The sequence below is a fragment of the Phodopus roborovskii genome, unplaced genomic scaffold, assembly GCF_943737965.1.
Source record: "Phodopus roborovskii unplaced genomic scaffold, PHOROB, whole genome shotgun sequence".
NCBI lineage: Eukaryota > Metazoa > Chordata > Mammalia > Rodentia > Cricetidae > Phodopus > Phodopus roborovskii.
In genome coordinates this window covers 10,438,719-10,453,344 of record NW_026126598.1, presented here as the reverse complement: position 1 = coordinate 10,453,344, position 14,626 = coordinate 10,438,719, and the positions used below count along the sequence as shown (strand labels likewise).

General features: G+C 47.8%; 1 protein-coding gene across 1 annotated transcript; it reads right to left on the bottom strand.

Annotated features, from left to right (window-relative positions):
* Nucleotides 1-1,388: 1,388 nt before the first annotated feature.
* Nucleotides 1,389-12,950, bottom strand: Rhbdd2 (rhomboid domain containing 2). The gene is made up of 4 exons (XM_051204909.1): nt 12,698-12,950; nt 8,786-9,193; nt 5,961-6,111; nt 1,389-2,515 (listed from the first exon to the last, which is right to left on the bottom strand). The coding sequence occupies exons 1-4, from the start codon at nt 12,873-12,875 to the stop codon at nt 2,167-2,169; spliced, it is 1,086 nt and encodes a 361-aa protein (XP_051060866.1). The 5' UTR covers nt 12,876-12,950; the 3' UTR covers nt 1,389-2,166.
* Between the last annotated feature and the right edge of the window lie 1,676 nt (nt 12,951-14,626).

Sequence of the window (14,626 nt, the reverse complement as noted above, 5' to 3'; positions counted from 1 at the left end):
TAACTGCAAAGCAAGTCAAAGGGAAGCCTACAGGCAGGATCTAAGAAACACAGATTGTTACACTGTGGCTTAGCTCCAGGATGCCTGTGTATTGGTTCCAGATCATGGAAAAGTCCAGAGAACAGACATCTAGGGGCAGCAAGTCAGTGCATGGCAGTTAGTGTGGGAAGCTGAGTCTGGTTCTGTTGATGTCTGCTGTTGAGTCCTCTGAATACCGGAGTCCATTAGTAAAGCCAGTGGCTGAGGGAATACAAGATGATCCGACAATTCTTACAGCCTCGCTGCCAGGGAAGCAGGATGCTTGGCATTTGCAGCTCTAGCCAGTGAGCCACCCTATACAGGAAGGCCAGAAAAACCAGGGACACACAAAAGTACTAAAGTACCCATCACACCCATTTCTGGGTCTGGAGTGGAGGAACCATACCTAAGAGCACACATCTGTCTGTATTTAGGAGGTTCTGCTACAGGTAAAAGGTCAGGTATGGCTGGAACCTGAAGTTCCAGGCTCCATCAGATTCTAGCTGTATCTTCACTGAAGCCGAGATGTCACCTGGGCATCTGGTTCCTTAGCCGTGAATTCAATTTCCTAGTCCAGATTAGGTAGTTTCATCTTCAGTCATGCCATACTGGCTTCTGTTTGCTTGAGTTTCAAAAGGACACTTGGATGTGCCCATCTTCACACTACCACCCTGTCCCGAGGAGCTTGGGGTCAGGAAATCATCTGTATTGGAATATCTAGACTCCCCGCCCCCCACCAGATGCAGCTCCTGGAAGCAAACATGTGCTACATCTAATACAAGTAGTATGCTTTCCACCCCCCCCCCCCCCCCCAGTGCTGGAGATGGAACCCAGTGCCACTTGTAGGCTAGGCATGCACTCTACCACCAAGCCATACCCCCAGTTCTGGAATTGGTTATGTAGACCAGGCTGACCTAAGATCTACCCAAGTGCTCTACCTCCCGAGTGTTGTGGGTAAAGGCAGGTACTACTCTACTCAAGTCCTTTATTTTTAGAGACAAGGTCTCACTGTGTAGACTTGGATATTCTGGAACTCTGTCTGTAGATCTGGCAGGCTTCAAATTTAGAGATACATTGTCTCCACCTCCCAAGTACTAAGATTAAAGGCATATGCTACCATGCCCAGCTTGTTTTTATTAAACAAAACAAAACCCAAGCTTTTTGAGACAGAGTGTCACTGACTTGCCCAGGCTAGCCCCTTGTACCCAGTTCTGGGTTGATCAAATTTCTACACCATCTTTTCTACCCACTTCCCAAGTCAGGCTCTCCTCATTGATCCCTGAGCACAGGGATCCTTTTTGTCACCGCACCCATTCCTGTTGATCAAATCACTACCCACCCTGGACTGAACACAAATAAGCCACACACTATTGGCAGGCTGGAGGCTGGTTTTTATACAAAGGTAGTTAACTCACAGGGTGGACCACCAGCATGAAGCTGCAGGTCATCACCGTCTGGCAGAAGTCAGGACAGGGAGGGCTGGAGGGGGAAGAGGATGCCACACAGACACTGAGCAGGATGAGATGGTAGGACTGGCAAGAGTCCCTGGCAGCCGATGACAACCACACTTTCTAGCAGTGGCTGTAGAGCCTCAAGATTCCATGGGACCCCAGGATGTCTTACTTCTCATGTAGCCAGTGGCTGGGTTCAGACCCACTGTGTAGCTGGGGATGACCTTCAACGTCTGATCCTTGTCTTGATCACAGAGGATTACAGGCATGGCTAGCCACACCCACTTTTATTTCCTGTGTCTGAAAGCTGGGGCAGTAAACTTTACTTTCTAGAGCTGCCTTGAGGGGAAACGACACAGCTATATAGGGACATTTATCAAAGTACTCAACAGAGCTGGCACATAGAAGTATTTAATAAATAATTCTTTTTTTTTTTGTGGAATTGAGGACTATGCCCCAGGCCCAGCTATTTTTTATTAATTTTAATATAGAGTCTTGTGATACATACATAGCCTAGGCTGACCTCGAAATTGCTCTGGAGCCCAGACCTTGACCTTTGCATTTATAGGCCTCAACCTCCCAAGCAGCTGGGATGACAGGCCAGCATGCTTTGGCTTCAATAAATAATTCTTAAATTCCTCACTTGGGTAGGACCTTTCTCTGCCCAACACGTAGAGGAGCCTTTTCTGCAGACTGGCTAGGGCATGGCAACCTTGGAAGATTCCTTAGAGCCTGGAGCCCCTTGGGTGCCCAGGGCCCCAGAATACACAGTGCCAGGACAGCTGATGGGGGAGGGAGGCTTCACTCCCTGGGAGGTCCCTGCAGAAGCTGGGTACACACTGGAGGCATTGGGGTTAGGACCAAAATGGTTCTGCACATAACACAGGCCAGAAGCAGGCTGGTATGGAGGCAGGCTGGGCATGTGTCCGGGAGGCCAGGAGGCCAGTTTCTGGCCATTAGCATGCTGTATCTGGGTGACAGGGTGACTTGGGGTTAGATGAGGGTAGCAACTCTGTGTGGGATAGGAGCCGGGTGCAGGGTTCAGTCTGGAAAAGAAGAGAAGAGACAGTCATTCCGCTGGCAGGGACAAAGCACACCATGTCATTCCCTGAGATGAGAGCATGGATGGGGCCGTAGGCAGCCAGGTTTCAAAGGAGGAGAAAGATGGATTTGGGGGTGGGGTAAGGGGAATGGGAGGTGGGTGGTGGTGGGGTGGGGTGGTGGCGATACATCATGTAGCCCAGGTTTCTCCGAATCTTCAATGTAGTTAAGAATGACCTTGAACCTCACATCCAACCTGTACCTCCAGAACATTTGGGTTACAGGCATGAGTCACCACACCCCGCCTGTGTAGTACTCAGGATCAAATCTAGGGACTCACGAGTACTAGGTAAGAGTGTACACATGTCGGAAACACAGTCCAAGAATGGAGTCGCATGAGAATTCTGAGTGCTGTGAGAAAACAACAGTCTTGTGCCCTCAGTTTCTTCAATACCCAGAATGATCCTTGGAATGTGTCTGCATGCTCCTCCCAGGTGTAGCGGACAGGAGTGAGTTTACTTCAGCTATTGTTACTCATGCCTCTATGGAAAAACATGTTTTGCCACGTGTGGCTTGTCCTTGTGACTGAAACCTTACTTAGGATTCTTTTTAACCCTCAGGTATAAATTGTCTGCTGTTCTGAAAAAAAGTTGGCTATTGTATGAGACTTTAGTCCACCTCATTTTTAGGACCCATGCTACTCGCGTGTGTGTATGCACCCGCGTGCACGCACGCACGCACACACACACACACACACACACACACACACACACAAATAAGGCTGGGGCATGGCTCAGTGAGGCCACCTGCTGAGTATGTGTCCAGCCCTGATCTCCAGCACAGCTCACTAGCCCATTCTGCTTCTGGGACAGCTTCCTTCCTTTTCTTTTCTTTGGGAGACAGGGTCTCACTGAAGTCTTGGGCAGCCTAGAAATCTCTTTGTAGACCAGCCTGGCCTCAAACTCACAAGGATCTACTTACTTCTGCCTCCCTGGTGCTGGGAATTAAAGATGTACATTACCTTCTTATTAAAATGAGTTTCCATTTATGTGTGTGTAGCTTGTGTGTGTGTGTTGGAGTATGTATGTGTGGTTGGTGTGTGTGTGGTTGGGGCGTGTGGTGTGTGTGTCTGAGAACATTCAGGAGTCAGTCCTTTCCTTCTACCATGTGGGTCCCAGGGACAAACCTCAGATCCTCAGCCTTGGTGACAGATGTCCTTATCTGCTAAGCCCGCTGGCCTCTTTTCTTAGTTTAATAAACTGTCTATTTTTATTGTAATAAACCACCCAAACTCTATACCAAACCAACTTTTCAAACAAAACAACCCACATGGCAGCTCACGTGTCCTGTCGTAATACTCTTGGTGACTCTGTGAGGACACCTGAAACATCATGTTCTGTTCTGATGCCTGCAGTCAGTCTTGGCAACCAGCAACCAGCAACCAGCAGTCATGTGAGGAACAGAGAAGGAACACAAAGGGCTACCCACCCCACACCTGTCAGGGTCAGATCTGGTACCAGGTGACAGAGCTTCCTGTTGGCAAGTGCAACTCACAGTAGAACCCTTCTGGTTCCCTGAGGCAGCTGCATTCACCAGAAGTGTGTGAGTTGGGACTTGTGACCCCACTCCATTGCTGTCCCACAGGGTACTCCTTGAGGGCAAAGTCTGAACCTCTCAAGCCTGACAAGTTGCTAGGAGACTCTTGTATTCTAGGCACGCACTCTACCACTGACCCATATCCACAGCCCTTGTTTTCTTCAGATGTGGCTAGCTGAGGTTTCACTTTGTAGCTCATACTGGCCTCCAACTCCAAATCCTCCTGCCTCAGAGCCTCCCAAGTGCTGAGATTACAGGTGGGACCATGCCTTGCTTCTTCTTTGGCTTTAAAAATTGCTCAAAAGGAACAAGCCCAGGGTTCCACCCCCAGCACTAATGAACTGGGCATGTTGGTGCATGCCTGTAATCCCCAGCACTGAGATGGAGGCAGCAGCATCAGAAGGCCAGGGTCATTTTGGCTAAATAGCTATTGAGGAAGGACTGAGCTATGGAGGCTCTGCCCACAAACAAACACACCACACCACACACACACACACACACACACACACACACACACACACACACACACACACCAAATAGCACAGAACCCAATCCCAAATCAAGTTATTCCAGTTCAACAAAGCTTGCTTCGGACATTGGGAGTGGAGGGCAAACACACCCCACAGCCAGCACTGGGTCCCCGTTTCTCAGCAAGACCCTCCTCTGGGAGGCACCACAGACGGGATTGTGGAGTCTCGGGGAACAAAGGCTGGAAAGAACACAACTGGCAGAGGCAGTATGGGAAAGGACTTGCAGGTAGGAGACCCTAGGTCACAGCAGCCTCTTCCCTGGACTGTCACCTGGGAACACAAGTCCTCTTTAGCCACCTCGGTAAAGGTGTGAGGACCCATAAGAGCAGCTTAGAGACAATTGTCCCCATGATGGAGCTTTTTTGTTGCTGTCTTGTGTTTGTTTGTTTTTCGAGACAGGGTTTCACTGTGGTTTTGGAGGCTGTCCTGGAACTTGATCTGTAGACCAGGCTGGTCTTGAATTTACAGAGATCCACCTGCCTCTGCTTCCTCAGTGCTGGGATTAAAGGCGTGCTCCACCACAGCCTGGCGCCTAGCAGTTTTTAAGAGCAAACAAGCCCAGACTGGAAAAAAAGTCAGCCTCACCTGCTCTTATTAGGGAGCCAAGAAACTCCTTTCATGTTCTTCTACCCTGACACCTACTGAGCAGACTGTCCACGCATGGCTAACTGCCATACCTAGAGCTACCTGCAGAGTATTCGCTGACTAAGCAGTGTTAAGACTATTATCTCTCTATACATCACTCAGAATTACATGCAAATGTCTGTCTTTAGCCACTCATGCTTGTTCCTTTACACACAAGGCAGTGTTCAGAAGATATGTGTACACATATTTTCTTTCCTTATTTGCAGTGCCGGAACCCAAGGCCTCCCATGAATTAGGTTAAGTGTTCTACCCCAGCCCCTCACTGGGGGATTCTAGGCAGATGCTCTACACCTGAGCCCTACCCCAGCCCCTCACTGGGGGATTCTAGGCAGATGCTGATCCAGAACCACAAACCTTCACTGCAGAGAACTGAGAAACTGCACTCCCCTTCCTTTACCCTCCAAGATGAACCACACCCTTTACCATGTTCTGCAGTTGCTCTTGGAATGAGACTGAGAGCCAGCTGTGGGATGAAATCTACAGCCTGCTATCTGAGAAGAACAGACAAGAGCCTCCCAAGCTCAAAGCCGACCCTGGGTTTCTGACCCACAAAACCAAAGGCAGGGGTGGATGACAGCACAGCAACAGTGCACCTGACTAGCATGGGAAAGGCCGTGGGTCGGGCTTCCAGCACTGACACCAACCACACAACCAAACAGGTGAGGGAGTCGCCACTTACTTCCGGCTCTGTGCTGCTCTTCTTTCGGCAGAAGAACCTGAGACGTACTTGAACAGGGGAACCCTCCTCATGGCGCTGAAGGGGAACTTCTGGTCAAGCTTCAGGGCTACTCGCTCAGAGAGGTCGAGGGAGTAACAGTAGGTGAGGCCATCTGAGGTTGATATTAAGTAAAACTGAAGGCAGCTGACATGCCCCAAGGACCCAGCTCCTGGGAGGCACAGTGTGTGCATCTCGTCAGTCTCTGCAGAGAGCTGAACATCCATCCCCAGCTGCATGCCTCACAGGGAACAGTGTGTGCTGTGTGTTAGAATTCACAACGTACCTCCTGGGTCTTCCAACCACTGCCATCCGCCACTAGTAATTCTCTTTTGGCTTTTTGAAACAGGATTTCTGTGTAGTTCTGTAGACCAGGCTGGTTTCAAACTCAGAAATCCATCTGCCTCTACCTCCTGAGTGCTGGGATTCAAGGCATGTGTCTGCCTGCACCACTGCGGGTTTACAAACCAGTCTTAATAGAACACTGGGATGGGCACACTTCTAGACTTTTGCTCCAAATCAAAGGTACTCTGCCCCAGTGTGACCAACTGAACTTCACATGGCCTTTTGTTTAGGGAGGAGGGAGATATATGCAGCCTAGCCTGGCCTTAAACTTACAATGCCTCCTACCTCAAACTCCTTCGTGCTGGGATTATGAAGCATGGCCCACCATGGCAAATTTCAATATGGCGTTTTCTCTGGAAGCATTTTCTCCATGTAGTCACCATCTTTGTTTTGGTCCATCACTGCCTGCATCGCTACAAAGGTTATAGCCTGTTCCATATATCCTTCAACAAATATTTACTCTGTATGTGAGCACACGCACATGGGTGCGAGTGTACCACAGTGTGTGTGGGGGGGGGGGTTGGAGAACAGCTTTATGGAGTTGGAATCAACACCCCTTCCACCATGACGGTCCCTGGGATGGAACTCAGCTTGTCAGGCTTAGAAGCAATGGTTTTTACCCACTGGGCTACCTTACTAGCCACCCTTCAGTAAATATTAAGCATCTAGTTTATGCCTGCACTAAGGGTTAAGTACAGGTTGAGTATTCCTTACCAAATTAGTTTGGGTGAAATACTTCAGGTCTTACAGGTTATTTGAACACTTGCATATGCATGACAAAACCCACTTATGTTTCACCTGTACCTCACACAGCCTGAGGTGATTTTACACAGTATTTTGGGTGCATCCATGTTCTCACTTCGATCATAGTCAGGTCAGGTGCAGAAGGTTCCATCTGTGTTGTGTTAATGTTCAGAACATTTCAGATTTTGAAGTATTCTGGATCTCAGAATTCCTAATTAAAAAGGCTCAATTCCTTATCCCTAGATAAGGGTAATGCTGGCCATGTAGCTCAGTGGGGATTTGACCAGGCTGATGTATCATAGGGCCTACATTGGATCCCCAGCCCTGCCTAAAATGGATGGATACGGTAATAATCAGGCTATAATCCCAGCTACTCTAGAAGCTGGAGAATTGACTTCAATCTTCTGCCTCAGTCAGCTCCTGAGTGTGGTGTATACACCCACACCTTTGATCCTAGCACCCAGGAGGCAGAGGCAGGCAGATCTCTGAGTTTGAGGCCAACCTGGTCTACACAGTGGAGTTCCAGGACAGCTAGGGCTACATAGTGAGACCCTGTCTCAAAAAGAAATTACCTTTAGAGGGCAGGGGAATCTAAAGATGGCTTTATAGTTAGGTGTGCAAATTGCTCTTCTAGAGAACCCAAATTCAGTTCCCAACACCCACATGGCAACTCACCACTACCTGTAACTCCAGTTCTAGGGGACTTGCCAACCTCTTCTGGCTTCCTCAAGTGCCAACATGCAGGTGCACATATCCACAGACTTATCCATAAATAAAAATAAATCTAAAAAAGGGCACACTGAGAAATTTATAATTGGGGTGTGGAGCCAGATATGGTGGTGAATGACAGTAGTAATCCTAGCACTCGGGAAACAGGTGGGTTTTGAGTTTGAGGCTAGGCTGGGCCATATAGCAAGACCCTGTTACAACCCCTTTCCCTCTGAGAAAAAAGAAAATTAAGGACTGGGGTGTAGCTCAGTGGTAGAGTGCTTGTTAACCATGCACAATGCCCTGGGTTTGATACTCTAAACCCAGCAAAAATAGAACAAAATCTCAACAAGCCCAGGTCTGTTTCTCAACCCTTCCATGAACATCTCCTGGTGATGGGCATCTCGACTCTTCCAATAAACACTATGTGAGTGCCTATGTGTGGAGGCCAGAGGCCAGCCTCGGGTGTGGATCCTCGGAAGTAGGGTCTCTCACTTGATCTTGAAATTAACAAATTAGGTGAGGCTGATGGGCCAATGAGCCTTAGGGATTTACCTGTGTTCACCTCTGCTACACAGGGATCCGAGTTCCAGAGCTATGACTTTTGTCCTCAAGCTTACACAAATGCTTTACTCACAAAGCCATCTCTCTGGTCCCCTCTTCCCATAAAACTTCACACTAAAGTTAGCTGAGTAGATTATACCTCAGTTTACAAGGAAAAAAAAAAAAGTCAAGCCAGTATAATTAAGCTTAAACTGCTAACAGGCTGTGCTGAGCTGGCCTGGGCAGGCAACTATATTTGTATTTTCCTGATGAGTTCTAGTCCAGGGAGGGGAGGAGCGCTGCCCAGGGCTCCGAGGTTTTCCAAGCTGGAGCCAAATCCAGACTGCCTGTGTAGGAGCCTAAGGCGATGTACCTGACAGCCCACAACCCTCAAGTGGGTTTGGCTTCTGGTGTAGCTTCACCCTGTAGTTCCGTTCCAGAAAGGATACATGATAGGCCGATCAAAAGGCCGGAGACGTTACTCAGGAAGGAGGTCTGAGGAATGAGCCAGGAGGCACACAGCAGAAGCCACGGCACGAGGACTGAAGGCACCACCACACCAAACACCAGGGCCCGCCTCATCCGAGAGCGGACAGAGGTGACTCCCAGCATGGCAAAAGCCACAGGGGTAAACCCTCTGGCATCCTCCACCTCACCCAGCTTGGACAGCGATGACACGGACTCGAATGACAGGTAGATGATGGCAGAGAAGATGGTGAAGATCGCGGTGAAGAAGCAATGGCGGACAGTGCCCACGGTCCTCTCAAAGTTGCCAGCAAAGCGCCAGATGGCGATGGCGCCGCAGAGCAGGGAGACTGGATTCTCATAGACGAAGATGTAGGTCACCAGCCTGTAAACTAAAGATGGGTTTTGGTTAACGGTCCAGCGCAGCGCTGTTCCAACTAGGGTCAACTAAGTGTCCAGCCAGCTTGGGAAAGGAGTCTTAAAGCTGGAGCTGCCTACACAGGGCCCTGTCTCAATAATAAAATAATAAAAACAGAACAGGAAAGTGAGGAGTGTGAGGGAAAATTAATAACTAAAAGATATGGGACTCATGGCAAGAAGGGAAAACCAGAAAGAACAAGTGCTTCTGCCAATAGCTATAGATAACTTCCTGACTAGAGAGTACATTCTCTCAGCCCCCATTATCTTAAGGACAAGGCCACTGAGCCCGCCAGTCCTAGAGAAAGAAAACCCCCTAACCTTGCAGGTGAGCTAAACAATCCCACCTTGTAAACTTTGTGCTCTGTGAAACTCTGTAACCTTGGAAACATTATGGGCTGAGACTAGCAGTCTCAATCCTCCCTTTCCCTTTAAAAACGCTTCACAATTGTAAACCGGTGCCTTACTCTTCTAGAGTGAGGTCCCAGTCGGTTCGGTTCTTAGCAATAAAAACTTTTTGCTTTTGCAGTTGGGAGTCACTTTCTTGGAGGTTGAGGAAACACGGCAGGCTCAACAGGAGTAGTGTCCACCATTCAAGGCATGAGGATAAAATATAATCTCCATTTCTTCCTGGCCCTAGAGCCAGGGTTATCAAGAGCAATTCCCATGATTCAAAGCATGTATGTGCATATAATGTAGTCTCCATTCTTTCAAGGCCCTGGATCAAAGACTATCAAGAACAGTTTCTATGTGTAAAAAAAGATAACTTTTTCTGAACTTGTCAAATGCTTTATAACATTATTTTAGGTTTTCTTTTAAAGATCTGTATTTTTTGTGTATCTATCTGCACATGGCACTGTGTGCAGTGCCTGCGGAGGCCAGTAGAGGGTGTTGGATCCCCTGGAGCTGGCATTAGAGGCAGTTGTCAGCTGCCCCATGTGGATGCTGGGAACCAAACTTGTGTCCTCTGTAAGAGCAGCCGGCTCTCTTAACTGCTAAGCCATCTCTCCAGCCCTCGTGTTTTGGATTTTAACCCTCACTGGGCAGTCTGAGGGTTAACTAATTGTAACAGCTTTGGGGTAGACTGGGTGTCTTAACAGAGTGTGCCCTTCTCCTCAGCTGTAATCCTGGCCTCTCCTTCCAGAGGCTGTTCAGGGGAAGAAAACAGAAATAATGAATAGTTTTGTGGTTTATAAGGACTATGCCCTTATCATTAATAATATACAGAAATTACAAGTCCTCTCTAAGAGCGTTTTCCACTTTTACAGGTGGACACAAGATTTATATGCCATGAGATAGCAAAGTCCTTTTCTGTCTCTCTGTTATGAGACAAGACTGCACTATGCAGCCCTGTCTGGGCTATAAATTGCTATATAGACCAGGCTGGCTCCCATTTCCTGAGGGCTGGGATTATAGTTGAGTCACCTCACTTGACCTTTTTCTTTCTTTCTTTTCTTTTCTTTTTTTTTTTTTTTTTTTTTTTTGAGATAAGGTTTTGATACGTAGTTCAGGCTGGCTTGGGATTACAAGTGTCTGCCATATTTGATTTAAACCTTTACTTTTCTGAATGCAAGTTATCACTAACATACATAATTTTAAAAAACTAATCTCTATTTTATTTGTGGGTATATGGGAGTGCATGAGTGCCATGCCACCCTTGTGGGGTTCAGAGGAAAACCTGCAGGAGTCCATTCCACCACGTAGGTTCCAGGGACCAAACTGCAGTTGTATTGATTGGTGGCAAGTGCCTTTACCTGCTGAGCCACCTTACAGGGCTCTAATGTATTTTTTTGCTTATTTGAGACAGGGACCTACTGTGTAACACTGGCTGGCCTCAAACTGACTGTGTAGACCAGGCTGGCCTCTAACTCAGAGATCCACCTGCCTCTGTTTGCCTAGGGCTGGGATTAAAGACACATACCACCACACCTGGCTCTCTAATGTATGTATCTCTGTGGGCTGAAACCTTCACATGAGAGAGATTGATGAAGCCACGTTGTTCTTAGGAGTGTAAGACTTGGAGGACGTCTTCATTTATCATATCCAGGCTGCCTGGGCTCAGTTAAATCCAACATCCACACCCTCACAGCTGTAATCTCCTCATTGTGAAGTAACAGGTCAAACCCCAGGCCTTCAAGGGCCCTACATCTCTACCCATTCATGAATCCCACACTTGCATAAATAGGGTTAAGTACGCATGTGATTTGATGCATGTCTGTGTCCTGGTACTCAGAAGGCTGAGGCAGGAGGATCATGTGCTTGAGGCCAGCCTGGGCTACACAGTGAGTCCAGCCATTCTGGTTTAAATAAATAGCAAAACCATTTCAAAGGGTGTGTGTGTGTGTGTGTGTGTGTGTGTGTGTGTGTGTGTGTGTGCATCTAGATTAGCATTTGGTTGACTGTAAAAAGCTTCATCAGCTTTAAGCAGGAAACCATAATACCCCAGCCACACTATCTCTTGAAGCCTCCATTATTTGCTGGATACTTCCCAAACTGAAATTTTGTTGTTTTTCAAGACAGGGTTTCTCTGTGTAGTCCTGGCTGGCCTTGAACTCACAGAGGTTCAACTGTCTGTGCCTCTCAAGTGCTGGAGCTAGAGGCTTACAACATTACAGCATGGGTCCCAAATTCAATGGCTCACATATGTATGTATGTATGTATGTATCTACATAAGAACGTGGGAATTATATATGAAAACCTTAGTTCAAACAGCATACTAAAAACATGAAGCTGGGTGACTATCTCAATATTAGGATGTGTTAGCTCTGTGACTGTCTGTATTCAGCCTCAATTTCCGGTAAATAGGCAATTTAATATGGCCTGTCATGAAATCGCTGTGGGGATCACATGAAATGAAAGCACAGGCCTCTCTTACATTGGGAGCAACAGGGATTTCCCAGGAAAGAATGACAAAGAAATAAAGACTAGGAATCCTGTCTTTTACAAAAGGATGATTACAGACTTAATTGGCCTGAGAAATTTCTCTCCCCTGAGAAAACAAACACTTTACTAGGGGCAGAGGACGGCCCCCTTCCTCCTTCCGCGAGCTGGAATTAAGAGTCAGGATTAAAGTGAAGACGCAGCAGAAAATTCTAGACTCGTGAGGAAAAACCATTCATTGGAGTGACGAGATATGAAGTTCCACTGTCAGAATGAATGTGAGAGGCGTTCGTTTTGTTCCTGAGGGGCTCGGGACTTCAGAAGGTGGGGGGGTCTGTATTTATAAACTGGAAGGGGCGAAGGAAGGGTATTCACCCTTGAGATCAAAGAATGAATGAATGATCTATGGTGACAAGCAACAGGGCAATTCTGGGTAGGGAAGGAACTGGCGAAAATGATGAGGCTTTGGACAAGGCATGCTTGAGTACCAAGTGGGGAGAACAGTGATGGGCACGGAGGCTGGGGCTTGGCTGGCAGTGAGGGATAGATGGGGTCCCCGGGCTGAGGAAGCGCGCCATCCCCGCCCAGGCGCTGCTCACCTTGCCAGTTGCGCAGGGCCTCGGAGCGCAGCGACAGCCCCGAAGGCGCCAGAGGCGACTGCAGTAGGAACAGGCGGGGTCCCGACACCAGCAGCGAGAGCAGGGCGGTGAAGAATGTGGCAGAAGGCACCTCGGGGCACGAGCACCAGAAGCGACTCGCGGAACCCCGGGCCGCCATGGCGGCCAGGCCTTCCCGCGAACCGCCTAGGCACTCGCCGCCTGCCTCGGCAATTTCCGCCTACCTGCGCTGGTCTCCACTAGCAACTGAGGAAGGCTGGCCTCTCCTCAAGCCCCGCCCCACGAAGGAAAGACCAATCCCGGGGGGCCATCCGCCTTTACTCACTCAAAGGAGGCTGGGAGTTGTAGTTTCAGCGCGCCCTCTGAGGCTGCTCAGGCTGCATCCTCAGAAGTATTCTTGCCCAAGGCTTCAGTTTCCATCTACGCTCTCTCTCTCTTTATGTATTTATTTTTTAATTTAATTACATCTGTGTATTTGTTTGAGTGTGGAAGAGGGGCACGTGCGTGCAACGTATGTACAGTGCAGTCGACAACTTCAGGGAGTTGGTTTTCTTCTGAAACCTATGGGTCCTGAGCATTTGGGTTATTAAACTTAGCAGCAAGAGCCTTTATCCTCTGAGCCATCTCGCTACCCCTTTTAATTTTCACTTGTTTTTTAGACTCTATTTTCTATTAACTTGTGAGATGTGTAGGTATATATGCACATGCACCTTTACTGTCAGTCATCTTGAAGATACCACCCTCCTTTTTTTTTTTTTTTTTTTTTTTTTTCCAGACAGGGTTTTTCTGTGTAACCACCTGGCTGTCTTGGAACTCACCCTGTAGAGCAGGCTGGCCTTGAACTCACAAAGGCCTGCCTTTGCCTTCCAACTACTGGGAGAAAAGGTGTGCGCCGCCAGCCCCGGCTCATAATGGCAATTCATACAAGTATATAAATGTATTTTGATCATATATGATCACAGCTTCATTATCCTCTCTGATCTTCCCACCTAATCTTCCTTCTGGTCCCTCCCTCTTCCTTTCTTCCTTCCTTTCTTCTTCTGTGACCCAGTGAGCGTCATTAAAGTCACTTACAGGAGCAGGGTGAAGATTATTTACATAGCATGGGCACCTAACCAGTAGCTACACCACTGAAGAAAATGTCTCTTCCTCTCCCAGCAATCATTAACTGCCAGTAGATCCTCAGAGAGGGGGTGGGGCCTCGAGAGTCACACTCTCCTGCTTTTGTTTTTGTTGTTGTTGCTGATTTATTTTTATTGAGCTATACATTTTCCCCCACTCTCCTTCTCTCCTAACCTCTCCCCTTCTACCCTCTCCCCGTTCCCTCATGCTTTCAGTTTACTCAGGAGATCTTGTCTTTTACCCCTTCCTGTTATGTTTACAGCAGCATTATTTGTAATAGCCAGAACCTGGAAACAACTTATCTGTCCCTCAACTGAAGAATGGATAAAGAAAATGTGACACATCCATATAACAGATTACTACTCAGCGGTTAAAAACAAAAAATAAAAAACAAAAAGCAAACAAACAAACAAACAAAAAAACTCACAATAGCATCTTGAAACTTGAAGGCAAATGGACAGAACTAGAAAAACAGCCCTCCTGAATGAGGTAACCCAGACCCTGCTTTTCTTTAAAAAAAAAAAAAAAAAGACTGTCTCATGTAGCCAGGCTGACCTGGACTCACTGTGTAGTCAAAGTCAACTTTGAACTTCTGATTCTCCACCTCCAGAGTATAGGGATTTTAGGTGGGCACCACCTCCCTCAGTTTGTAGAGTACTGGGGCTCGAACCCAGGGGCTTGAGACTGCTACCAGCTAAACTGCATTCTCAGCCCGGACAACTCTAAAGATTATAACGTCTTGTGGTCCACAGAGCCGTATTCTCACACACATACACCACTTGTGTTTGA

Coding starts and splice junctions, on each gene's coding strand:
- Rhbdd2 (XM_051204909.1), bottom strand. CDS start 12,875: ATGGCGGCCCGGGGTTCCGCGAGTCGCTTCTGGTGCTCGTGCCCCGAG. Junction 9,194..12,697: donor GGCCCTGCGCAACTGGCAAG/GTGAGCAGCGCC, acceptor ACCCATCTTTAG/TTTACAGGCTGGTGACCTAC. Junction 6,112..8,785: donor CCTTTTGATCGGCCTATCAT/GTATCCTTTCTG, acceptor TATCAACCTCAG/ATGGCCTCACCTACTGTTAC.